At 44.4% G+C, this 25,650-nt stretch overlaps 1 protein-coding gene and 1 long non-coding RNA gene across 3 annotated transcripts in view; one reads left to right on the plus strand and one right to left on the minus strand.

Moving 5' to 3' along the window:
* Positions 1-263: 263 nt before the first annotated feature.
* On the plus strand, positions 264-1,630 carry LOC309563028. Its single transcript, XR_014225689.1, has 3 exons — positions 264-624; positions 670-991; positions 1,591-1,630. It is a non-coding gene; the product is annotated as an uncharacterized lncRNA (long non-coding RNA).
* A 3,087-nt stretch (positions 1,631-4,717) lies between these two features.
* The window catches only part of LOC309562672 (uncharacterized protein), a 28,542-nt gene continuing 7,609 nt past the window's right edge, over positions 4,718-25,650 (minus strand). The window contains exons 3-6 of one of the 2 annotated variants that reach the window (XM_082266950.1): positions 18,769-18,942; positions 18,545-18,664; positions 6,368-6,401; positions 4,718-6,244 (exon numbers count right to left, since the gene is read on the minus strand). In XM_082266950.1, coding sequence (XP_082123076.1) covers positions 4,878-6,244; positions 6,368-6,401; positions 18,545-18,664; positions 18,769-18,942 — 1,695 coding nt within the window. In that variant the 3' untranslated portion in view covers positions 4,718-4,877. The remainder of the gene's footprint in view (positions 6,245-6,367; positions 6,402-18,544; positions 18,665-18,768; positions 18,943-25,650) is intronic. The other variant, XM_082266951.1, reaches the window with a different exon arrangement.

The raw sequence follows: 25,650 nt of genomic DNA on the forward strand, positions 1-25,650 counted from the left end.
GCAATTGAGTCCCGCATTCAGTTTAAAATGGCACCAGGAATCAGTGGTAGTCTCCTGTCCCAGCTGGGGTGTAGGCTAGAACTGCTGGCTATTAGATATAGCTGGCATCCAGCACTAGGTTCAGGAGCTGAAACAATTTAGGGATAGCTGGTATCCAGCACTAGGTTCAGGAGCTGAAACAATTGAGGGATAGCGGACATCCAGCATAGGTTCGGGAGGTGAAACAATTGAGGGATAGCGGACATCCAGCACTAGGTTCAGGAGCTAAAAAAATTGAGGGATAGCTGGCATCCAGCATGTGGTTTAGGAGCTGGAACAATTTAGTGATAGCTAACATCCAGCACTAGGTTCAAGAGCTAAAACAATTTAGTGGTAGCTGGCATCCAGCACTAGGTCCAGGAGCTGAAACAATTGAGGGATAGCTGACATCCAGCACTAGGTTCAGGAGCCAAAACAAATTTAGTGATAGCTGGCATCCAGCACTAGGTTCAGGAGCTGAAACAATTGAGGGAAAGCTGGCACCCAGCACTAGGTTTAGGAGCTGGAACCATTTAGGGATAGCTTGCATCCAGCACTAGATTCAGGAGCTGAAATAATTTAGGGATAGCTGGCATCCAGCACTAGGTTCAGGAGCTGAAACATATAGGGATAGCTGGCATCCAGCACTAGGTTCAGGAGCTGAAACAATTTAGGGATAGCTGGCATCCAGCACTAGGTTCAGAAGCTGAAACAATTTAAGGATAGCTTGCATCCAGCACCAGGGTCAGGAGCTGAAGCAATTGAGGGATAGCTGGCATCCAGAACTAGGTTCAGGAGCTGAAACAATTTAGGGATAGCTGGCATCCAGCACTAGGTTCAGGAGCTGAAACAATTTAGGGATAGCTGGCATCCAGCACTAGGTTCAGGAGCTGAAACAATTTAAGGATAGCTTGCATCCAGCACCAGGGTCAGGAGCTGAAGCAATTGAGGGATAGCTGGCATCCAGCACTAGGTTCAGGAGCTGAAACAATTTAGGGATAGCTTGCATCCAGCACTAGGTTCAGAAAATGAATAACATAGCATTTTTTGTTTGTGGAGCTCAGATGAAGTGTAGTTCCGCTTTAAGTTATAACTGAAACCAGTAATAATGGAATGCAGAGGCGATCATTTACTATGATAAAGAATAGATACATTTATATAGTTTTACAGATGCAATTGGCCTTTTGAGGGAAAACCTAATGCTAATGAGGGCCCACGATGGAAATGAGTTTGACACCCCTGCTGTAGAGTATAAGAAATGCTTGTTTCAATAAAAACTATAATTCTGAAAAATCATAAAAAATGGTTTGTTTATTGAAATTGCAAAATGTATTAATACATGGTTCAGACACAATAACTTTTCTCTTAATAAACCACCTACCTCTACATCTGTTTAGTAATCACTACCACGTGATTTTAGAAGTTCAAACAGAAAAGGAAAAAAATTGAATAAAACTAGAATTTAACCTACGACGTAGTCTAAAAGAATTTCTGCACACAGCTGCTACCTGTGTCTAATTTGTCTCTTGAAGCTGGAGCATATTGTCTCTTAAAAACATATTCTGTGCGCAGATATTTGACATGATTGTTCTGTTTACTCATGATCAGATCTTTAAAGATGACAAAGTGCTGAGAAAACCAAATCTGTGGGGTGGGAGAAGAGCTTCATCAGGAGCACCGTGGAAACTCATCAGCAAATGTACTGCACCACTTACATAAGGGAAAAAAAGAAAAAAAAGTAGTAAATAGAATAAGGCAGAGTTCAGCTGCAAGTAGATGAATCAACAGGCAATGTACACTCAAAAGTAAAAAAAAAAAAAACATACATTTATGTTTAAGCAATTGAGTCCCGCATTCTTTTTAAAATGGCACCAGAAATCAGTGGTATTCTCCTATGCCAGCTGGGTGCAGGCTAGAACTGCTGGCTATTAGTGATATCTGGCATCCAGCACTAGGTTCAGGAGCTGAAACAATTTAGGGATAGCAGATATCCAGCACTGGGTTCAGGAGCTGAAACAATTTAGGGATAGCAGATATCCAGCACTAGGTTCAGGAGCTGAAACAATTATGTGATAGCAGGCACCCAGTACTAGGTTCAGGAGCTGAAACGAATGAGGGATAGCTGACATCCAGCATTAGGTATGAGGGCTGAAACAATTGAAGGATAGCGGACATCCAGCATAGGTTCAGGAGCTGAAACAATTGAGGGATAGCGGAACTTCCAGCATAGGTTCAGGAGCAGAAACAATTGAGGGATAGCTGGCACCCAGCACTAGGTTCAGGAGCTGAAACAATTGAGGGATAGCTGGCATCCAGCATTAGGTTCAGGACCTGAAACAATTGAGGGATAGCGGACATCCAGCATAGGTTCAGGAGCTAAACCAATTGAGGGATAGCTGGCACCCAGCACTAGGTTCAGGAGCTGAAACAATTGAGGGATAGCTGGCACCCAGCACTAGGTTCAGGAGCTGGAACGAATGAGGGATAGCTGGCATCAAGCATTAAGTTTGAGGGCTGAAACAACTGAAGGATAGCAGACATCCAGCATAGGTTCAGGAGCTGAAACAATTGAGGGATAGCGGGACTTCCAGCATAGGTTCAGGAGCTGAAACAATTGAGGGATAGCTGGCACCCAGCACTAGGTTCAGGAGCTGAAACAATTGAGGGATAGCTGGCATCCAGCATTAGGTTCAGGAGCTGAAACAATTGAGGGATAGCTGGCATCCAGCATTAGGTTCAGGAGCTAAAACAACTGAGGGATAGCGGACATCCAGCATAGGTTCAGGAGCTAAAACAATTGAGGGATAGCTGGCACCCAGCACTAGGTTCAGGAGCTGAAACAATTGAGGGATGGCTGGCACCCAGCACTAGGTTCAGGAGCGGAAACAAATGAGGGATAGCTGGCATCCAGCACTAGGTTCAGGAGCTGAAACAATTGAGGGATAGCTGGCATCCAGCATTAGGGACACTAGCAAAAAACTGGAGACTCATGAATTGGGTGGGGTTAAATAAGCATGCAATAGTTTTTTGCCAGTGTCCAATCACCTGAAGCTTACTGTCCTGTACCATACAGTTATGATAATGCATTATTTGCTATTTCTCACAATTTCCTCCCTATAGAACAGAGTAAACAAAATTATCAGTATCCAAATCTGCTACAAAACTAAAGCCCTATCTGTCCCAAAAGAAAATAAATGATATGTTGGGCTAGACTACAAATGATAGAAGGTATAAGGTGCGGAACAGAGACATCTCTAGAACAGAACCAACACTCAAGGTTTCATTGGGATTAGGAGGCAAAAGGCCCTGGGACTCAAGTGGTTACGTGAAGTGAATGCCTAGTTCTGGCCAAATCAGCCAGAGTCTAAATCTCTGGAACACTTCTCTTCAGCAAAGGAATTTCTCTCTTCTTCCTGCATGTTGCAGGAGTGGGACCCCTTTGTAAATAAAACATGAATTTGATGAGCAGAACTAGGAACTCAGCTACAGAGATCTCCATTCTAAAGTTCCCAAGGGGCAGACACTACTGGGCGATCCAACCTTTTATTTTAGGGAGGCACAAGACATGAGCCTTAAGCGCCAAAAAAAACAATAAATAAAAATTTAAAAAGCTGGGTGCTATTTTTTCCTTTTGTGTAAAACTGAATATCTGGCACCCAGGATGTGCCTAGAATTGACTCTAGGCAGGGTATGGACATAGATGTTCCCCATTCTAAAGTTCCCAAGGGGCAGACACTGCTGGGCGATCCAACCTTTTCTTTTAGGGAGGCACAAGACATGAGCCTTAAAGCGGAGTTCCACCCATTTTTAATACGTTGGATTACATAGATGTATGTAATCCCCTTTAAAATGACTTTTACCAATGGAAACTTTTTTTTTGCTAGTAAATACCTTATTTTCTCGTTTATTCCTCCTCTCCTCACTTCCGGATCCGATCGGCGATGACGTCATTCGGCGATTCGCAGTGTGTGCTGGGATGTATTCCATGCTAGAAATCTCGCAGTATTACCCAGGAGCTGAGCTGTACTGAGCCGTGATCTGCCCCGCCTCCTCTCAGTGAGTTGTACTGTATGCATTGTATTCAGCCCGTGCTCTGCCCCGCCTCCTCTCAGTGAGCTCAGTGAGGATATAATGCTTTCAGACCTCGCTCACTGAGAGGAGGCGGGGCAGAGCACGGGCTGAATACAATGCATACAGTACAACTCACTGAGAGGAGGCGGGGCGGAGGCGGGGCAGGTCACGGCTCAGTACAGCTCAGCTCCTGGGTAATACTGCGAGATTTCTAGCATGGAATACATCCCAGCACACACTGCGAATTGCCAGATGACGTCATCGCCGATCGGACCCGGAAGTGAGGAGAGGAGGAATAAACAAGAAAATAAGGTATTTACTAGCAAAAAAAAAGTTTCCATTGGTAAAAGTCGTTTTAAAGGGGATTACATACATCTAAAGTTACGAAAATGGGTGGAACTCCACTTTTAGCGCCAAAAAAACAATAAAATAAAAATTCAAAAAGCTGGGTGCTATTTTTTCCTTTTATGTAAAACTGAATATTAGGCTCCCAGGATGTGCCTAGAACTGACTCTAGGCAGGGTATGGATATAGATGTTCCCCATTCTAAAGTTCCCAAGGGGCAGACAATGCTGGACGATCCAACCTTTTCTTTTAGGGAGGCACAAGACATGAGCCTTAAGCTCCAAAAAGAACAATAAATAAAAATTAAAAAAGCTGGGTGCTATTTTTTCCTTTTATGTAAAACTGAATATCGGGCTCCCAGGATGTGCCTAGAACTGACTCTAGGTAGGGTATGGACATAAAAGTCATTTAAAAAGGGTACTTTGCCTGATATGCCTCTGTGTTCATGCTGATGCTTGGGATGCTGCAAAAGCCATACTTGCTCGAAACCTGGCTTGTGCTTCTTCTCTAATATGGAGCCTTTCGTGTTTCAGAAGGCCGAGCTTTCGTGTGAAAGTCTTGCCGCAATCAGGGCAGGAGAAGGGCTTCACCCCTGAATGTGTACGTTGATGCCTAAGCAGGTTGGCTCGTCTTGTAAACCCCTCCCCGCACTCTGTACACTGAAACGGCTTGTCGCCCAGATGGACCAGCTCGTGTGTCCGAAGGTCAGCTTTAGTTTTGAAGCAACGGCCACAGTCAAAGCAAGTAAACACTTTTCCATCTGCATGGATCTTCTGGTGGGTGCTAAAGGCCGAGCGTTGAGAAAAACACTTGCCGCAGTCAGGGCAAGTGAAAGGTTTCTCGCCAGTATGAAGCCTCATGTGCTCGATGAGGCCAAGGCTCCGTTTAAAATATTTATCACATATGGAACACTGGAACTGCTTATCATCTGTGTGGACAGTTTGGTGAGATACAAGGTTTCCTTTGCTTCTAAAGCCTTTACCACACTTCAAGCAAACAAAAGGTTTTTCCCCAGTATGAATTCTACGATGGATATCCAAGGCAGCCTGCTGGGAGAAGTATCGGCCGCACTCGTCACACATTAGCACTTTATCCCCTGGAGGAACTCTGGGAGGCCTTTCAGCTGATTGATCCCCGCTAGCGATTTTCTTGATGACGACTTTGCTGTTAATGGTGAAGGCTTCTGTTGCGTCCCGATTGGAATTTTTAGGCAGGTACAAAAAGCCTTCCCGCAAGGCCTCCTTCGTCCACTTCTTTGGTTTCTGGGGACCGGTTGCAAGTATAGAACATTTGATGCATTTAATTGGCTTCGATCCCTTCCAACTCTCAGGTTTCGCTGCAAAAGATTCACCGCATACACTGCAGGTCACCACCGCCAGTTTGTCACCAATGACCGTGGTGCCATCTTCAGAGATGAAAACTGTTTGAAAGTTATCTTCGTCAATATCATGCTGATCACTGTTGCTGTCAACTGATTTGGATTTGGTTTCTGTATGCCAGCTTTCAGATGTAACAGAATCCTCTTGTGCATCAAAGTCAGAAGCTTGGTCGTCTTCGTCTTCATCTTCCTCATCTTCCTCCTCTTCTTCTTCTTCTTCTTCTTCTTCCTCTTCCTCCTCCACTTCATCCTCATCCTTTATAGAAATGGATACACATTCAAGTGGCTCAGTAGATGCATCGATAAGTTGTACTACATCTAGTTTATCTTCAGATTTCACAGGAGAGCTTTCTTTATTGACACTTTGTTGTTTTGTGATTTCGTCACCAGCTTCATTTCCCAAGCGGTCTCTTTCTTGACTTTCAACCTCATCTGTTCGAAATATAGCATATTACATTGAGTTAAAATGGATCTGCCATTTGTACAAGTCCTAACTTAACCCCTTGTTACGCTGGCTGTGTATATAACAGTTGTACAGTTTCCTTCTATATTCACCTTTTTTCCAGAGTCTGCACGACGTTTCCATCATCTAGGCAGATAGAAATAGTCAGTAACCATAACGAGGAAGGATTTTTTTTCTCACCACGGGCCCCTAATTAACTGAGAATGTCCTAATTTTCCTTCGGTTTTACACCTATTGGGGTTGATTTACTGAAACTTGAAAGTGCAAAATCTGGTGCAGCTCTGTATGGTACCCAATCAGCTTCTAACTTCAGCTTGTTCAATTAAAGGGAAGTATGGGGTTTGTTTTTTTTTCCCCAATTCATACTCACCTAGGTGGATGCAGTATTGGTCCAATGCTGCATCTGTCCCCCTGTGCCTCTGCACTGAGCGATCGAACACCACCGATCGCTCGGTTCTGACAGTTCCCCAAGCAGAGAGCTGCTGACTGTCACTCAGCAGCTCTCTGCTCTGTCCACTCCTCGCTCACTGGAGCGCTGGGCTGTGGAGGGGCGGGGAGCGGCCAGCTCAGGCTCTCAGCGGCTCACTGGGAGGATGAGCCGGGTATCGGTTCAGGCACCTGGTGGATCCCGACTCCATGGTCATTAAGACACGGTGACTGGACCGACTTCTGTGACGTCAGCGGAGAGCGGACTTCAGGCTGAAAACGGTTCACAGGAGTGAAGAACTAAATGCACTCCTGTAATCCATAGGAGATGTACAGCCAAACGAGCTTTGACTGCACATCTCCTTTAAAGCTGGTCCTACGGCATCTAATACTCACCTTTCCCTCTGTTCTTGGGAGCCCTGCATTAGCAAATCACAGGATCACCATATGTCAAGTTTTATATAATTGGATAAAGATCCCCGCTGACATCAGCCCGCTCGGAGCACTGCAGAGGGAGGGGCCGTTGACGTCAGCTGAGAGAAGAGCTCCGGCGAGTCACATGAGCGCCCAGCGGCGCTGTAAATAATGTATTTTCCACTATAAAGTTAAACAAGGCGACACACTGCACATTATAAAATCTTTTTACAGAACGGATTACATGATTTTACAAGGACTTTAACTAGGGCTTATTTTTGGGGTAGGGCTTATATTGTCGCTATACAGAAACTCACGCTAGGTCTTATTTTCGGGGTAGGGCTTATTTTCCCCCTCCTTGCTCACTTGAGCGCTGGGCTGTGGAGGGATGGGGAGCGGCCAGCTCAGGCTCTCAGCGGCTGGCTGGGAGGCTGAGCCGGGTGTTGGTTCAGGCACATGGTGGATCCCGACTCCGTGGTCGTGATGATACGGTGTTTGGACTGACTTATGTGACGTCACCAGAGAGCGGACTTCAGGCCGAACTGCACTCGGCCTGAACGAACTGCACTCCTGTGATCTATAGGAGATGTACAGCCAAATGAGCTTTGGCTGTACATCTCCTTTTAAGCTTTGCCAAAAAAAAAAACGGAAGCTGAGTGGTTGTTATGCAGAGCTATAACAGATTTTGCACTCTCCAGCTTTAGTAAATCAACCCCATTGCCATCTTGTAGAGCAGCGTGTACTGCAAAACTATTACAAAGCATTTGCGAAGCTTAAGAAAGCTCCAAGCAGGTTTTCTAAAAGCTTTAAGGCACCCTTCAGCTCCACCTTAGGTAATTCAAAAAATTTATTAATTATATCTCTCTAATACATGCACATTTGCCCATGTTTTGTTTCTTTAAAACACTGAAAACACAAAAATACCTGATCTGGGGAGAAATCCAGCATGCTTCTAACTTGCCTGACAAAGCTGCCTATGCTGGACCGAAATCCCAAGCAGTGTTGTCAGTCCTGCTCGAGTTCTTCCCCCGTTGGCCAGACCACAGAACACCGCTTTATATTATAGAGATGCAAAAATTTAGTGTTCTGTAGTTCCAACATAATTCCTGTTCTGGGGTGACAATCCTGCTATAGATTCTGTACAGATACAGTAACCATTTGTCACCCGTGTTTGCAAATAAAGGGGAAAAAAAAAAAATGTAAAAAATAATGTAGCTGCCACATCTAAGGCCTGGTAAGCTGCAATTCATTCATTTTTTTTCTTGGGTTGCTGGGTAAGCTGCAATATCCACGGAAGATTTACCCCACTTCATGACGGGGCAATTTTTTTGCTTTTTGGCACTGCGCTACTTTAACGGACAATTGCACGATCATGCCTGTCAGTTCCAATGCCTGTGTGTGAGAGCAATCTCCTCCTTGCCCTTCCCTGTCACTTTTTATTTTTTTTGTTCTTCCCTGTCACTTGAAATACCTATTAAAAGTAGCTTGCATCCCCTCTGTATTATCAAGATCTAAACTACTAAATGTCTGTTTTTTTAAATCCTAATTGTAAAAATACCTTATATCTCACAGCGGTCACATGACCTTCCTCTGCTGGCAGGTGTTCTAAAATTTAGTCGGACCCGTGAAAATTCCGGACCCTCGTCACTTCCGGGGGACGCTCTGTCACCACCAGCTGCTGCGAGCCCCGGTGCGCATGCGCACAAGGCATTTTCAAGGTCCGATGAAATTCTAAGACTTACGAACAGCTGACTGAGAGGAGGAGGGGCTGAGGTGGGACGCACACACCGCTGCGGGATAATGTTACAACACCGCCGCGCAGAGCTGACTTAGAGGAGGCGGGAAGGAAGTGAATACTTATACTAAATAGTCATGATAAAAAATGTTTAGTATTTCTTATTATTTTTTTTATCATTACTATTTAGTATGAGTATTCACTTCCTTCCCGCCTCCTCTAAGTCAGCTCTGCAACATGTTCCTTGCTCGATGATGCGGCGGTGTTGTAACATTATCCCGCAGCGATGTGTGCGTCCCACCTCAGCCCCTCCTCCTCTCAGCTGTTCGTAAGTCTTAGAATTTAATCGGACCTTGAAAAAGCCTTGTGCGCATGCGCACCGGGGCTCGCATCAGCTGGGTTATGACGTAGCGTCACCGGAAGTGACGAGGGTCTGGAATTTTCATAGGTCCGACTAAATTTTAGAACACCGGCTGATGTCAGAGGGTTATCTCAGCTCCTCCCTCTGCATTCCTTACATCAGAAAGATCGAGCAGAGGAATGTCACTGACAACAAGGTATTGCTGTGAGATAAGGTATTTACAATTAGAATTTTAAAAAACAGACACATAGTACTGTACATCTTGAATAAGGGGTTCTAAAGCCTCATGGTTTTTCACCTTAATGCATTCTATGCATAAGGGGGAAAACTGGATTTTTGACTTACCGTAAAATCCTTTTCTCTTAGGTTCATTAACGGACGCAGTCCTCTGATGCATATCAGTAGGGTTATACTGCCCCCTACAGGAGTAGGACACTAGGCAGAAAGAATTTCTGGCTACGCCTATGAGCAGTCCCGGAGGGTACACCCACTCTCTTCCTGCATAGGATGTCAGTTTTGTATCAAAGCAGTGTCAGAGAAAAGTACACCAACCCACTCAAAAATTTAGAGGGACGGGTACTGCGTCCGTCAATGAACCTAAGAGAAAAGGATTTTACGGTAAGTCAAAAATCCAGTTTTCTCCATCGTTTATTGACGGGCACAGTTCTCTGATGCATATCAGTGGGGACGTCCCAAAGCAGTACCAAAATGAGGGGTGGGAACAGCAAAACAAAGAAAAAACAGTCCCCAAGGCCAACATGGCCAACCAGGCAACACAGGACTCATCAGAACAACCAGAGGAGGTCCACCTGAAAACAAACAGAAAAACACCCTCTGCATAAAAAAAAAAAAAAAAAATTACTTCTATGCCAGGACCAAAGATCCCAGCAAGGAACTAGGTCCTTACTCCTGACTAGGCAGATTAAAACTGACATCCTATGCAGGAAGAGAGAGCGTATACCCCCAGGGACTGCCCATAGGCGTAGCATAACCCTACTGATATGCATCAGAGGACTGCGTCCGTCAATGAACGATAGAGGAAAACCTTTTGTGCTTCACAGCTGCCCCCCAGATCCCCCCCTTTTTCTTACCTGAACCCGATCATTACAGCGACAAGCATGAGCCCAGCAGCTCCAGCCGCTGTCTCGGGTCCTCATTGACTAGATTGATAGAAACAGGAGCTATTGGCTCCCGCTTCTATCAATCCAATCCAGTGTTATGGGAGGCGGGGTCAAGCCGAGTCCTGCTGTCTGTGTCAATGGACTCATGAGCGTACCCGCACAGGTGCCCCAATAGAAAGTGGCTCTCCGTGGGGGCACCCAAAGAAGAGGAGGAGCCAGGAGCACGGCCGAGGCACCCCAGAAAAGGAGGATCGGGGCTGCTCTGTGCACAGAGCAGGTAAGTATAACATGTTTGTTATTAAAAAAAAGGTGAGCCTTTACAATCACTTTAAACAGAGGGGATGGCAGTGTTTTATCATCCTTACAGCAACTTTAGGTTTAGGATTTACCAGAACACCCAGATCCTTCTCCGTTATGGATTTCCCCAGTTCTACTCCCCCTAGTATGTATGATCCATGCATATATTTAACCCCCCAAGTGCATAACTTTAGATTTATCAACATTAAACCTCATCTGCCACATAGCTGACCAATGAAACGTGCATTGAGTTTGGCTTGTAAGTTGGAGACATCCTGTAAGGATGGTATTCCATTGCATAGCTTGGTGGCATTTACTTTATTTTAATCCTCCAGTTTCCTCCTGGTTTCTGTCCTAGGCCAAAATGATGTCATTCATCCCAGGAGTCTTCATGTGCATTTTTTTTCTTTCATCCGGAGGAGGGACTTTCTCGGCTCACCTTCCTGTCTGCATGTTTGAGCTAAAGGCAGATGGATTCCAGGAAGTAAATGCTACACGAATCATCTGCCCTTACTCAAGATGGACATGGCCAGCAGTGCCGGGATGAGGTCATCCAGCGCCCAGGGCAAGGATGCCAAACTGCGCCAGGGTAAGGGTCAAGGCGCCCCCCCACCCATCCTCTATCCCGAACTCTATTTGTGGGAAAAAAATGACATGAATTTTATTTGGGTACAGTGTTGCACGAACGCACAACTGTCAGTTAAAGCAACACAGTGCCATATCGCAAAAAATGGCCTGGTCATGAAGGGGGGGTAAACCTTCCGGGGCTGAAGTGGTTAATGAAGACAAGGCACCTATGCAGTACTATCTGCCTCCCAGTGCCGAGACAAATTGCGCCCCCCTTCCCTTAGGATAGGGTCAAGGCGCCCCCTATCCCTGCAATAAACCATTGTGCCCAGGGCAACTGTCCGTCCTGCCCAACCCTTGTCCTGGCCCTGATGGCAAGTAATTGGTAGGGGGGCATTTTTTGAGGTGATTTCTCAAAAAAAAAAAAAAAAGCATGGAGACATGAAAGGATAGGTGAGTTTGCTTTGAACATTAAAAATAAATGAAATAATGTATTCACTGCTCTGATACAGTTACGTCCAGATTTAAGTGCTGCGCCACTTTTTTTTTTTTTTAAATGGGAGGCCATAGCTCTACTAGAACCACTATTTAAAACTTGTTAAAACCTGCTTGAGCTGAGGGGTGCTTTAAAGGCTGTACACACAAACTGAAGCCCATTTGCACAAGGCCTAACCGCCATTGTGGTGACACGGCATACACAGGTGAGGTTGTGTAGTAGGTTATCTAGTTAGCTTCTTTCATGAAAAGTAGGCTGCACATAGTTCCTATACAAAATATGCACTCCCTTTAAATATTTTATAACAGTATAAAAAAATCATATTTTTTTTTTATTTTACAAGGAACAACAATGATATACTCATTCATAATAAAGTGCAAACAGCAAAGTTCTGCTTCTCCTCTGTCCTGGCTAAGTCAAAGTAACCCTGTCCTGTGTGTGTGGTGAGGCTAAAACCAATCTAGGGTGTAAAAGAAGCAGCTTAGGGCCTCATGCACTCTTATACTCCTAAACTGACACTTTTGGGGGCTTTTGGCATTTTTCTACCTAAGGCACTGAACGCACCTTAACCACTTGCCGACCGACCGACCGCCCGCCGCAGTTTGACTGCGCAAAACGACATAGCTCTATGTCAGTTGCGCGCGTGGTGCTGAAGGGGGGAGTGCGTGCCACTGCCGGCAGCACGCTCCCGCCCCCACTAGGCAGCGGGGATGTGCACCCGCGATCGCTCCCCGCTGAGAGAGAAGGGCGGTCAGCTGTTCTAAACACAGCTGACCGTTCTTCTCTCTGAAATGATCACAGAGCTTCTGTGATCCTTCTATATAGGATCACAGGTCTCTGTGGTCATTTCATAAGCCCCTCCCCCATACAGTTAGAAAACACTCCCCTAGGCCCACACTTGACCCTTTGATCACCACAGTGTTAACCCCTTTCCTGCCAATGTCATTATTACAGCAAGAGTGCATATTATTAGCACTGATTACTGTAGTAATGTCACTGGTCCCCCCCAAAAGTGTCAAAAATGTCAGTTAGGGGTCCGATCTGTCCGCCACAATGTCGCAGTCCCGCTAAAAATCGCAGATCGCCGCCATTACTAGTAAAAAAAAAAAAAGAAATGAATAAAAATGTCATAAATCTTTCCCCTAGTTTGTAGACGCAATAACTTTTGTGCAAACCAATCAAAATACGCTTAATGTGGGTTTTTTTTACCAAAAATATGTAGCAGAGTACAAATTGGCCTAAAAGAATGAAAAATGTTGATTTTTACATTTTTTTTTTATTAGGAATGTTATATAGCAGAATGTGAGAACGATTATTATTTTTTTTAAGAATTGTTGCTCTTTTTTTGTTTAAAGCGCAAAAAAATAAAACAAATCGCAGAGGTGATCAAATACCACCAAAAGAAAGCTCTATTTGTGGGAAAAAAAAACCATCAATTTTATTTCGGTACAGTGTCGCCCGACCGCGCAATTAAATTAATGCAGTGCCGAATAGCAGAAAATGGCCTGGTCATTAAGGGGGCAAATCCTTCCGGTCCAGAACTGGTTATTAAAACACTATGGGGGGGATTTACTAAAACTGGAGTGTGCAAAATCTGGTGCAGCTCTGCATACAAACCAATCAGCTTCCAGGTTTAAGGGTATGTTCACTTGGGAGGCAGATTTGAAATCGTGAAAGTTCAGTTGATTTCAAACCCGCATTTCATTGCGAGTTCGGGGGCGATTTGAAAGACATCTGTGCGGGTTCATGCACAGATGTCTATTGAAGTTGCCCTTGAAGTCGCCAAAAGGAGTGTAGCAACTACTTTTGGAAATCGGTGCGGTGCCGCAAAGTCGGCGTCGCACCAATTTTGATGGTGCCGTTGCCAGCAATAAGCTGCGATTTGACATGTCTGGTCAACTAAATCAACACCCAAACCTTAAACGCTACCTAACTGTATTAAACCCACTTAAACGGGTTTGAAAAAACACAGCTTAAAGCGGAGTTCCAGCCTCAAAACTAAATTTTGCCATCCGCTTGCTCTAAGTAACCTGAAAAAGAATTGGATAATCACAATTTTTTTTTTTGGTTTACTTACCTTGTTTTTAAAGAAAATATACACACCTTCCTTCCACTTCCTCCCTCTGCGGCCGTGGCCCGTGACGTCACTTCCTGCTTGCCTTGACTCCTGGGAGCTGAACGTCATCGCTCCCAGGAATCAATGCGCCTGCACCGACCCCCGCTCGTCACTTCCGGTGCAGGCATGTCATTCCCTGCTAAACAGCTTCTGGACATGCCCAGAAGCTGTGCAGGGATGACGCGCCTGCAACGGAAGTGACGAGCGGGGTTGGTGCAGGGCATTCTGGGACTCCGACGTCACCAAAGAGGATGCAGAAGAGAACGCTCCGGCTTCAGCTGCCCACACCTGAAATGGCAGCGCTAGACAAGACATTTTCAAGTTAAGTATTTCTTCTAAAAAGGTAAGTGAACCCGGGGACAGTTCAGAGGCTATCGTTGCTGAAAAGCACTAGCCCTGACTGTCCCGGGGGGTATTTTTATTTTTTTTCAGGCCGGAACTCCGCTTTGAGTGAGTTTTTAATGCTGATTTTCTTCGGTCAGGAGAACCAGCGTTTTCAATAAACCAGTGTGCATGAGGCCTTATGCTTATCTTTCACAGTCTTATAAAGCTTCAGATGCTGCTGCCAACTGCCACTTCCAGGTGTGTCTGGCTTGCATCCGTTGCTCGGAGCAGTGGTCCCTGCTGCTGACCCCCATGCCTCTACTGAGTCCCTTACTGACCCCCACGCCTCTACTGAGTCCCTTACTGAAGGACAGATCTGCAGAAGAAATTATGTGCCTAGCTGGATGAAATGCTAACCAACACCTTTGGAGGTATCAGTCACCATCAGCACCAGAAGCTCTTCTCACCAACCCCCAGCATACAGCCCCCAACCCAGAAACAGGGTTACTTTAAACAAGCACATAAGTAGATCTGGGTGTTATTTGATGCACTTTGTACTAAATACTTAGTATATAATATTTCAACACGCTCAGTAATCAATATGCCACCCAATTTGCTAAAACGACATTATGTTCCCTGTACAATTTGTATTCTGGAGCTGCCATTTGTAAACTTAAAGCAAAGTTTAAAGTGCATCTTTCCTAAAAGAAATGCAGGGGCCGCCATCGCTAACCTCTTTCTGAAAACACCAACTGTCTAGCCCTTTTGCTGACCCCATGGCTTTAATACCCTCTACAATTTTTACAAGAGGTCACCAATGGCAGCCCCTATGTTTCTCTTATGATAGGTTCACTATATAGCTCCACCTTAACACCATCCTTGAACAGTTATTCTCCTGTATGGCTAAAATCATGTAACCAATGACTTGGCATCTGACTACAAGCCCATCAACGGACAGATGCCAGGAAAGCAGCTTCTTTAGGGCTCGTTTACACTTGCTTCAAAATGTGGCATTGGGCACGGTTTTTTAAAGCACTCTTAAAAAGCCCCTGTAACCAAATGAAATGGTAAGCTGACAGTCCTGTTCACACGTTGCTTCAAAAATTTTCCCCCGTGTCACTTTCTTGGTGCTTCAAAGTGTCTCCAAAGCCTCCATAGAAGTCTATGAATGACAATGCTCGCTAACAGCTCCTGTAGCTTTTCAGGTGCTTTTATTCAGCATTAGCTTTGCTTTGTTTTGGAGGTATTGCAGGTATGAGGATATCCCAGGATGCACTGGGAAACCAACAAGCAAACCAGAAAGAGATCATTAGCAGTCACTTCTGGTTCATGTGTATATATTCTGGGAGTGTCTGGTGCAGACGTCACATCTGGTGCGCAGCGTGGAGAAGCAGGAAGGTGAGCGGGGTCTGGACTGGAGTGGAGCAACTAGGAGACGGCACATGTGGTGTGCAGCATGGGAACAATTTAGTGAAATGTGACTGGAGAGTGAAGACTGAATGACAGAGGATTGGCAGTATTGAGGGACTGGAGCAGGAGAAAATCAGCAGATGTCACACGTGATGCGCAGCATGGGAGAAATATAGCAGGAGATGAGCGGAGACACAGGAGGATCAGAAAACCGAGCTGGGAGTTAGTACTGAGCAGGGGATCAGCAGAGTTGGGGGTTACTACTGAGCGGGGGATCAGCAGAGTTGGGGGTTACTACTGAGCGGGGGATCAGCAGAGTTGGGGGTTACTACTGAGCAGGGGGATCAGCAAAGCTGGGGATTACTACTGAGCGGGGGATCAGCAGAGTTGGGGGGTTACTAATGAGCGGGGGATCAGCAGAGCTAAGAGTTACTACTGAGCGGGGGATAGGCAGAATTGGGGGTTACTAATGAGCGGGGGATCAACAGAGCTGAGAGTTACTACTGAGCGGGGGATAGGCAGAATTGGGGGGTTACTAATGAGCGGGGGATCAGCAGAGCTGAGAGTTACTACTGAGCGGGGGATAGGCAGAATTGGGGGGTTACTAATGAGCGGGGGATCAGCAGAGCTGAGAGTTACTACTGAGCGGGGGATAGGCAGAATTGGGGGTTACTAATGAGCGGGGGATCAGCAGAGCTGAGAGTTACTACTGAGCGGGGGATAGGCAGAATTGGGGGGTTACTAATGAGCGGGGGATCAGCAGAGCTGAGAGTTACTACTGAGCGGGGGATAGGCAGAATTGGGGGGTTACTAATGAGCGGGGGATCAGCAGAGCTGAGAGTTACTACTGAGCGGGGGATAGGCAGAATTGGGGGTTACTAATGAGCGGGGGATCAACAGAGCTGAGAGTTACTACTGAGCGGGGGATAGGCAGAATTGGGGGTTAATAATGAGCAGGGATCAGCAGAGCTGAGAGTTACTACTGAGCGGGGGATAGGCAGAATTGGGGGTTACTAATGAGCGGGGGAATCAACAGAGCTGGTGTATTACTACTGAGCGGGAGATCAGCAAAGCTTGGGGTACTACTGAGCAGGGGATCTGCTGAATGAGGGTACTAATAAGCTGAGGATCTGCTGAACGGGGATACTAATGAGCTGGAAATCTACTGAATGTAGATACTAATGAGCCTCTTTAAAACAAATAGAAAGTCCATGCACACACATGGCAAAAGGTGAAAAGAAAGTGTAAACGAGCCCTTAACATACAGAATAGGATGGGTATGTGCTATTCTAAGTGCCAACAGCAGCACAACAGTAAAGCTCTGCTGCATCTGGCAGGTAGTAAAAAAAAACAAATGCTCACTCCTATCACTGATATCACCCAACATGACATGTAATGGACTGGTGCAGATTGTATAAAACAGCTTGTCAGGCTACAATGTCCTACAGAAAAAAAATTGGCGACCATTTGCGCACAGGATGCCAACTCACTGTGACCAAAACTAAAGGCTTAATGATTACGCTCACTATGTTGCAAAACGCATTTGAGGGACTGAAACGGAACCGGGACCCACACTGTGTTTGTGGGCTTCCACCAGTATACGGCTTCCTCCAGTCTTGAACATAGATATCAGATATTCTAGCCGCCCCCCCCATACAAAGCTAGCCAACAACTTAGCTTGTATAGGTTCTGGAACCTTCTCCTTTATTGAACAGTCTCACACAATTTATACACGCAAGGACATCCTCCTCTTGATCAAATTACCGCACCAGGTCATGTGCCTGATTACATTATCCTATGCAGATGAAATTGTGTACAGAAATATAATTAACATATCTAACCAACACAAACAGTATACTATTTCCACTCAGCAAATAACAGATGTCATTGATTCAATCAACCTGAGCCAATTAACTAGCAGACTGCCGTTCTCGAGCTCATGAAATACAATACACGTTATCATAAGTGTAAACACAGAACCCAGAGTAGATAACAGGTGAGTAAATCAGCATATTCAATGTCTGGAAGACAGGGGCTTGAGCTGATGATATTAGCATCTGCTATGAGTCAGACTGTGTGAAGCAGTCTTTATATATTTCTTGAGATATATGGTTAATAAATATTACTGTCCCATTTGAAGTAATCCAAATCATATTCTCAGTGTCCATTAAATACCTGTCTTTCACTCCCAGTGACAGTGAGTACCATCACAGGGACATCTCCACCTTAACACCATCCTTGATTCAATCAACCTGAGCCAATTAACTAGCAGACTGCCATCCTCAAGCTCATGAAATACAATACACATTATCATAAGTGTAAACACAGAACCCACAGTAGATAACAGGTGAGTAAATCAGCATATTCAACAATTTCTGGAAGACAGGTGGTTGAGCTGATGATATTAGCATCTGCTATGAGTCTGACTGTGTGAAGCAGTCTTCATATGTTTCTTGAGATATATGGTTGATAAATATTACTGTCCCATTTGAAGTAATCCAAACCATATTCTCAGTGTCCATTAAGTACCTGTCTTTCAATCCCAGCGACGGTGAGTACAGTCACAGGGACATCTCCACCTTAACACCATCCTTGATTTAATCAACCTGAGCCAAATAACTAGCAGACTGCCGTCCTCAAGCTCATGAAATACAATACACATTATTATAAGTGTAAACACAGAACCCACAGTAGATTAAGTACCTGTCTTTCACTCCCAGTGACGGTGAGTACCGTCACAGGGACATCTCCACCTTAACACCATCCTTGAACAGTTATTCTCCTGTATGGCTAAAATCATTTACCAATGACTTGGCATCTGACTACCTAGTGGAGAGCAGAGCTGAAGCCATCTTACACTACCTGCTTTACTTTTGGTCACAGTGAGTCGGGGTCCTGTGTGCGATCGGTTACCATTTTTCTGAAGACTTCTGCACAAGTTGAAATAATTTCTAAGCTGCATTAGAAGTTGAGTGATTATGTTTATTGTAGGGAACACGCACAGTGCTTAAGCCCATACCCGCAGATTCATCAGACTCTTGATCCTCTAGGTCCTTGGTGGGTTGCTCTTCATCCATTATGACATCACTGTAGAGGTCTTTGTGTTCTTCTAAATACTCCCACTGCTCAATGTTGAAAAAGACAATGATATATTAATGCCTATAAGAACCTGACACAGGTACATCACCTACTGGATAATATCCCACAATTCCCAGCGGGGGCTCACCTCTTCTGTCAGAAGCTCAATGATCTTGTTGGTAACTTCCAGGATCTTCTTGCCATTGCTTCTCTTTGATATGAGGGATCGAGGTGGACACTCTGTGATACTCAATCCTACAGACACAGAGGGATTCTTGCTGTCTGCGCCTTCTTCCCTAAATTTCTTGACAACCGTATAGTCCTATATAATGGGGGAAATCCATCATCATCTGTTCAGTTTATAACATGTTTCCAGTCAATCTAGTGCCAATAATACTTTCATCCCCAAAATCCTCCTCACCTCTTTGGTCAGGTCTGTGTTTTGTTTAGGTCTAGTTTACAGCAGAAAGAATGCTCTGTTCCACTCTAAAATGACAAAATGTTGAGTCTATCCCAAATTTGAACAATATTTTTTTCTTCAAAAAATAGAAAACAGAAAATATTCACAAAAAAGGAATTTTGTATATTCTTCAACAATACTCATATATATATATATATATATATATATATATATATATATATAGCAAGATATATGGACTCCAAACCCCTACGCGTTTCGACCAATATTCCAAGATGTGAATATTTTCTGTATTGTGTGCACTTTTAATGTTTGCTGTACCTACAGTATCTCTTTGTACTTAAAAATCTGTGATATTAGTATAGTGTTTCTTTTATATATGCTTAATAATAAAGATTATATATATTTTTTATATCTTTGCATCTACATTTTCCATTACATTCCTTTGGTATCGCAACGTCCCTTTCCCCACTTGTCAATCCCTTTGGGTTTGAAGAAAAAAATATTGTTCTAGTTTACACCGACATTGCTGTCTGAAGGGCGATCCACATTTTATTTTGAAAGAGCATTTGGCAGGCGGTGAGGAAGCATTGTGTTGCCCAGTCACTGTCTGCTTTAACCCTTTGAACCTTAAAGCCCATCGCATCGTGGTTGCAGCGCGTTCAATAAGTTGTGTTCAGCCTTTGGTACTGCCTGCTGAAAGTGACAGCAGGGATCATTTTTGGCACACAACAAAGCAAAGCACTGCATATGTTTCCCCCCCCCTGCTTTGCAGCATAAGGGGAAGAAAATAGAGGGCCGGTATAAACGCGGCTTGTTTGGAAGAGTAAATGAGGCCTAAAAGACGAGTGATGTCATGTGGCCTCCAAGAATAGTCCGCACCTCTCAGGTCAGGTCTGTGTTTTGTTAACCACTTTACCTCTGGCCACTGTGCCTCTATTGTGGCACAGTGGCTCGTTATCGTCCAGCGACGTAGACCTACGTCGCTGGACTCCACCCCCTGTAGGCGGCGCTCACGTGCCGCCGGAGGCACGCTCCCGCTGTTTTCATTCACAGCGGGAGTCGGGCCAGGGGAGGAGCGGCGGCGATCGTTGGGGAATCTAGTTTGGAGATCCGCCCGCCTGTGTAAACAGAGCGGGCGGATCTCCTAAGTGACAGGGAGTGACAGATCGGAGTGTTTAGCATAGCTGAACATGCGATCTGTTCCTGACTCACTCAGCCACCTCCCCCCCCCCCCCCCACACGTTAGTAAGCACCAGGCATACATTAACCCCTCCTTCTCCAATAAAATTAACCCCTTCCCTGCCAGTGTCATTTTTACAGTAACAGTGCATATATATAGCACTGATTACTGTAGTAATGTCACTGGTACCCCCAAAAGTGTCAAAAATGTCAGTCAAGGGTCCGATCTGTCCGCCGCAATGTCGCAGTCCTGCAAAAAAAAAAAAAAAAAAAAAAAAAAATGGAAGATCGCCACCATTACTCGTTAAAAAAAAAAAAAAACACCAAAAATGACAGAAATCTTTCCCTTAGTTAGTAAACGCAATAACTTTTGCGCAAACCAATCAAAATACGCTTATTGTGATTTTTTTTTTTACCAAACATCGGTAGCAGAAAACAAATTGGCCAAAAATTTAAAAAAAATTTGATTTTTACATATTTTTTGGGGGGGAATTTCATATAAAAAAATGTTAAAAATATTGTTATTTTTTCAAAATAAACGCTCTTTTTTTGTTTATAGCGCAAAAAGTAAAAATCGCACAGGTGATCAAATACCACCAAAAGAAAGCTCTATTTGTGGGAAAAAAAGGACGTAAATTTCGTTTGGGTACAGCGGCACACGACCGCGCAATTGTCAGTTAAAGTCGCACAGCGCCGAATCGCAAAAAGTGGACTGGACGTAAGACAGCAAAATCCTCCGGTGGTAAAGTGGTTAATAGAGATAAGATTGATGTCAGATCGCCCTCTCAAAATCCTCCAGTTAGGCCTATGTTTTATTAGGAGAGATAAGAGTGATACACTGCCTGGCCAAAAAAAAAAATACGCCACCTGGAATTAACTAAGCAACTAACTAAACTAAGCATACAGTAACTCTCCTATTGGATACTTACTGCATGTGCCCAAAGAATGAGGTCAGCTGACTACCTGAATATACTGAATGACCAGATTATTCCATCAATGGATTTTTTTCTTCCCTGATGGCACGGGCATATTCCAAGAGGACAATGCCAGGATTCATCAGGGTCAGATTGTGAAAGAGTGGTTCAGGGAGCATGAGACATCATTGTCACACATGGATTGGTCACCACAGAGTCCAGAACTTATCCCCATTGAGAATCTTTGGGATGTGCTGGAGAAGGCTTTGCACAGTGATCCGACTCTCCCATCATCAATACAAGATCTTGGTGAAAAATGAATGCAACACTGGATGGAAATAAATCTTGTGACATTGCAGAAGCTTATCCAAACAATGCCACAGGGAATGCGTGCCGTAATCAAAGCTAAAGGCGGTCCAACGTGTGTGACCATTTTTTTTGGTGTCAACTTTTTTTTGGCCAGGCAGTGTATCTTGTGAAACTTCCAGAATCCTCCTCTCCTCTCGGTCAGGTCTGTTTTATGATTAGAGATAAGAGTGATGTCATGTGACCTCCCAGAATCCTCCTCTCCTCTCCGGTCAGGTCTGCTTTACACTTTACCACCGGAGGATTTTGCTATCTTACGTCTGGGCCACTTTTTGCGATTCGGCACTGTGCGACTTTAACTGACAATTGCGCGGTCGTGCGACGCTGAACACAAACGAAATTTACGTCCTTTTTTCCCACAAACAGAGCTTTCTTTTGGTGGTATTTGATCACCTGTGCGCTTTTCATTTTTTTGCGATATTAATTAAAAAAAGCGACAATTTTGAAAAAATAACAATAATTTTCTACTTTGACAGTTAAAAAAATATCCAATATATTCAATGTTTGTCATATATTTAGGCCATAATGTATTTAGCTACATTTCTTTGACAAAAAAATTCTTAATGAGTGTATTTTTAACCGCTTTAAGACCGGAAGGTTTTACCCCCTTCCTGACCAGGCCATATTTTGCAATTCAGCACTGCGTTATTTTAACGGACAATTGCGCGGTCGTGCGACGCTGTACCCAAATTAAATGTACGTCCTTTTTTCCCCACAAACAGAGCTTTCTTTTGGTGGTATTTGATCACCTGTGCGATTTTTACTTTTTGCGCTATAAACAAAAAAAGAGCGACAATTTTGAAAAAATATTTTTTTTTCCACATTTTTTTTTATATGAAATCCCCCCCCCCCCCCCCAAAAAAAATGTAAAAATCAAAATTTTTTAACATTTTAGGCCAATTTGTTTTCTGCTACATATTTTTGGTGAAGAAAAAATAAAAATCGCAATAAGCGTATTTTGATTGGTTTGCGCAAAAGTTATTGCGTTTACTAACTACGGGAAAGATTTATGTCATTTTTATTGTTTTTTTTTTTTTAAACGAGTAATGGCGGCGATCTGCAATTTTTTTTGTAGGACTGCGACATTGCGGCAGACAGATCGGACCCTTGACTGACATTTTTGACACTTTTGGGGGTACCAGTGACATTTCTACAGTAATCAGTGCTATATATAGGCACTGTTACTGTAAAAATGACACTGGCAGGGAAGGGGTTAACTTTATTAGTGATCAAGGGGTTAAGTGTGTCCCTAGGGGCGTGGCTTTTGATGTAACCACAGAGACATACAATCCTACATAGCAGGATCGTATGATCTCTGCAGTTACATCAGGGAGAATGACAGACGGCTTTGTTTACATCAGCCGCCTGCCTTTCTCCCTCTCCAGCGGGAGATCGGGAGTGGCCGGTCACTCGCGCGGGGATGTTAGTGAATGAGCGTGGGCGAGCGACGTACCCCTACGTCGCTTTGCCCAGTAGGGGCTGACCGCCGCAGTAAATAGTCGTGCAGCGGTCGGCAAGTAGTTAATAAAGATAAAAGCAATGTCATATGACCAGCGACCTAGAATCCATCTCACATATCGAGTCCGGTCTATGTTTTATTAATAAAGATAACAGCGATGTCATGCAATCCTCCCAGAATCCTCCTCACCTTTCTGGTCAGGTCTGTGTTCTATTATCAGAGATAAGAGTGATGTCATGTGACCTCCCAGAATCATTTTCACATCTCCGGTCCCGTCTGTGCCTTATTAACCAGTTCCCGACTGCCTGCGGCTGGCTGAAGCTCATGCCCGAACCGACGTAGCTCTACATCGGTCGCACATGTGGTGCTGGTGGGCGAGCTCGCGCCACTCTCAAAAGGTAGCGGGGATGCCGATCCACGGGGTCGGCAGCTGCGATTGCCGCTAGGCACCCGCGATCGCTCCCCGCTGAGAGAGAAGATCGGTCTGCTGTTGTAAACACAGCTGACCGTTCTTCTCTTTGGAATGATCACAGAGCCCCTGTGATCATTCTATATATGAACACAGGTCTCTATGATCATTTCACAAGCCCCTCCCCCACACAGTTAGTAAACACTCCCCAAGGCTCACACTTAACCCTTTGATCACCCCTAAGTTAACCCCTTCCCTGCCAGTGTCATTATTACAGTAACAGTGCATATTTTAAGCACTGATTACTGTAGTAATGTCACTGGTCTCCCCAAAAGTGTCACAAATGTCAGTTAGGGGTCCGATCTGTCCGCCGCAATGTCGAAGTCCCACTAAAAAATTGCAGATCGCCGCCATTACTAGTAAAAAACAAATAAATAAAAATGACATATCTTTCCCGTAGTTTGTAGATGCGATAACTTTTTTGCAAACCAATCAAAATACGCTTATTGCGATTTTTTTTTTTTTTACCAAAAATATGTAGCAGAATACAAATTGTCCTAAAATTATAAAAAAATTTGATTCTTACATTTTTTTAGGAATGTTATATAGCAGAATGTGAGAAATATTGTTTTTTTTTATTTTCAGAATTGTCGCTCTTTTTTTGTTTATAGCGCAAAAAATAAAAATCGCACAGGTGATCAAATACCACCAAAAGAAAATGCTATTTGTGGGAAAAAGGGCATTCATTTTACTTCAGTACAGCATCGCACGACGGCGTAACTTTCCGGTAAATTAACGCAGTGCCGAATCGCATTAAGTCATTAAGGGGGCAAAACCTCCAGTCCAGAACTGGTTAATAGAGATAAGAGTGATGTCATGTAACCTCTCGGAATCCTCCTCACCTCTCCGGTCAGCTCTGTGTTTTATTAATAGAGATAAGAGTGATGTCATGTGACCTCCCAGAATCCTCCTCACCTCTCCGGTCAGGTCTGTTTTATTAACCACTTGCCGACCGCCGCACGACTATCTACGTCGGCGGTCAGCCCCTCACAGGCAAACTAACGTAGGGCTACGTTGCTTGCTTGTGAGGGTCTAGGGAGCGAGCGCGCGCCGCCGGAGGCGCGCTCCCGCGTGGTCACGGACCCCCCCGCGCGTGTGACCAGCGGACCCGATGTCCGCCGGCCACTCGGCGATCGGCGGGGGAGAGGGAGAAAGTCAGGCTGCTTGTGTAAACAAGCCACCTGTCATTCTCCTCGCTGTAAAGACACTGATCACATGGATCTAGTATGTAGATCCGTTGATCAGTGTCCTTACAGCTCAAGCCACAGCCAATCACAGTAGAAAGCACGCCCCTAGGGACACACACAGCCCCTCCCTCCCAAATAAAGTTAACCCCTTCACTACCAGTGTATTTTTACAGTAACAGTGCATATATATAGCACTGATTACTGTAGAAATGTCACTGGTAACCCCAAAAGTGTCAAAAATGTCAGTCAAGGGTCCGATCTGTCCGCCCCAATGTCGCAGTACCGCAAAAAAAAAAAATCGCAGATCGCCGCCATTACGCGTTAAAAAAAAAAACAACAAAAATGACAAAAATCTTTCCCTTAGTTAGTAAACGCAATAACTTTTGCTCAAACCAATCAAAATACGCTTTTTGCGATTTTTTTTACCAAACATAGGTAGCATAAAACAAATTGGCCAAAAATGTTAAAAAATTTTGATTTTTACATTTTTTTTGGGGGGAATTTCATATAAAAAAATGTGAAAAATATTGCTATTTTTGCAAAATTGACGTTCTTTTTTTGTTTATAGCGCGTGATCAAAAAATCGCACAGGTGATCAAATACCACCAAAAGAAAGCTCTGTTTGTGGGAAAAAAAGGACGCCAAATTTGTTTAGGTACAGCGCCGCACGACCGCGCAATTGTCCGTTAAAAGTCAAGCAGTGCCGAATCGCAAAATACCCCCTGGTCGGAATGGGGGTAAAATCTTCCGGGGCTTAAGTGGTTAATAGAGATAAGAGTGATGTCATGTGACCTCCCAGAATCCTCCTCACCTCTCCGGTCAGGCCTGTGTCTTATTAATAGAGATAAGAGTGATGTCATGTGACCTCCCAGAATCCTCCTCACCTCTCCAGTCAGGCCTGTGTCTTATTAATAGAAGAGTGATGTCATGTGACCTCCCAGAATCCTCCTCACCTGTCCAGTCAGGCCTGTGTCTTATTAATAGAAGTAAAAGTGAAGTCATGTGACCTCCCAGAATCCTCCTCACCTCTCCGGT

This window comes from Pelophylax lessonae (genome assembly GCF_965119305.1).
Source record: "Pelophylax lessonae genome assembly, chromosome: 9".
Taxonomy (NCBI): Eukaryota; Metazoa; Chordata; class Amphibia; order Anura; family Ranidae; genus Pelophylax; species Pelophylax lessonae.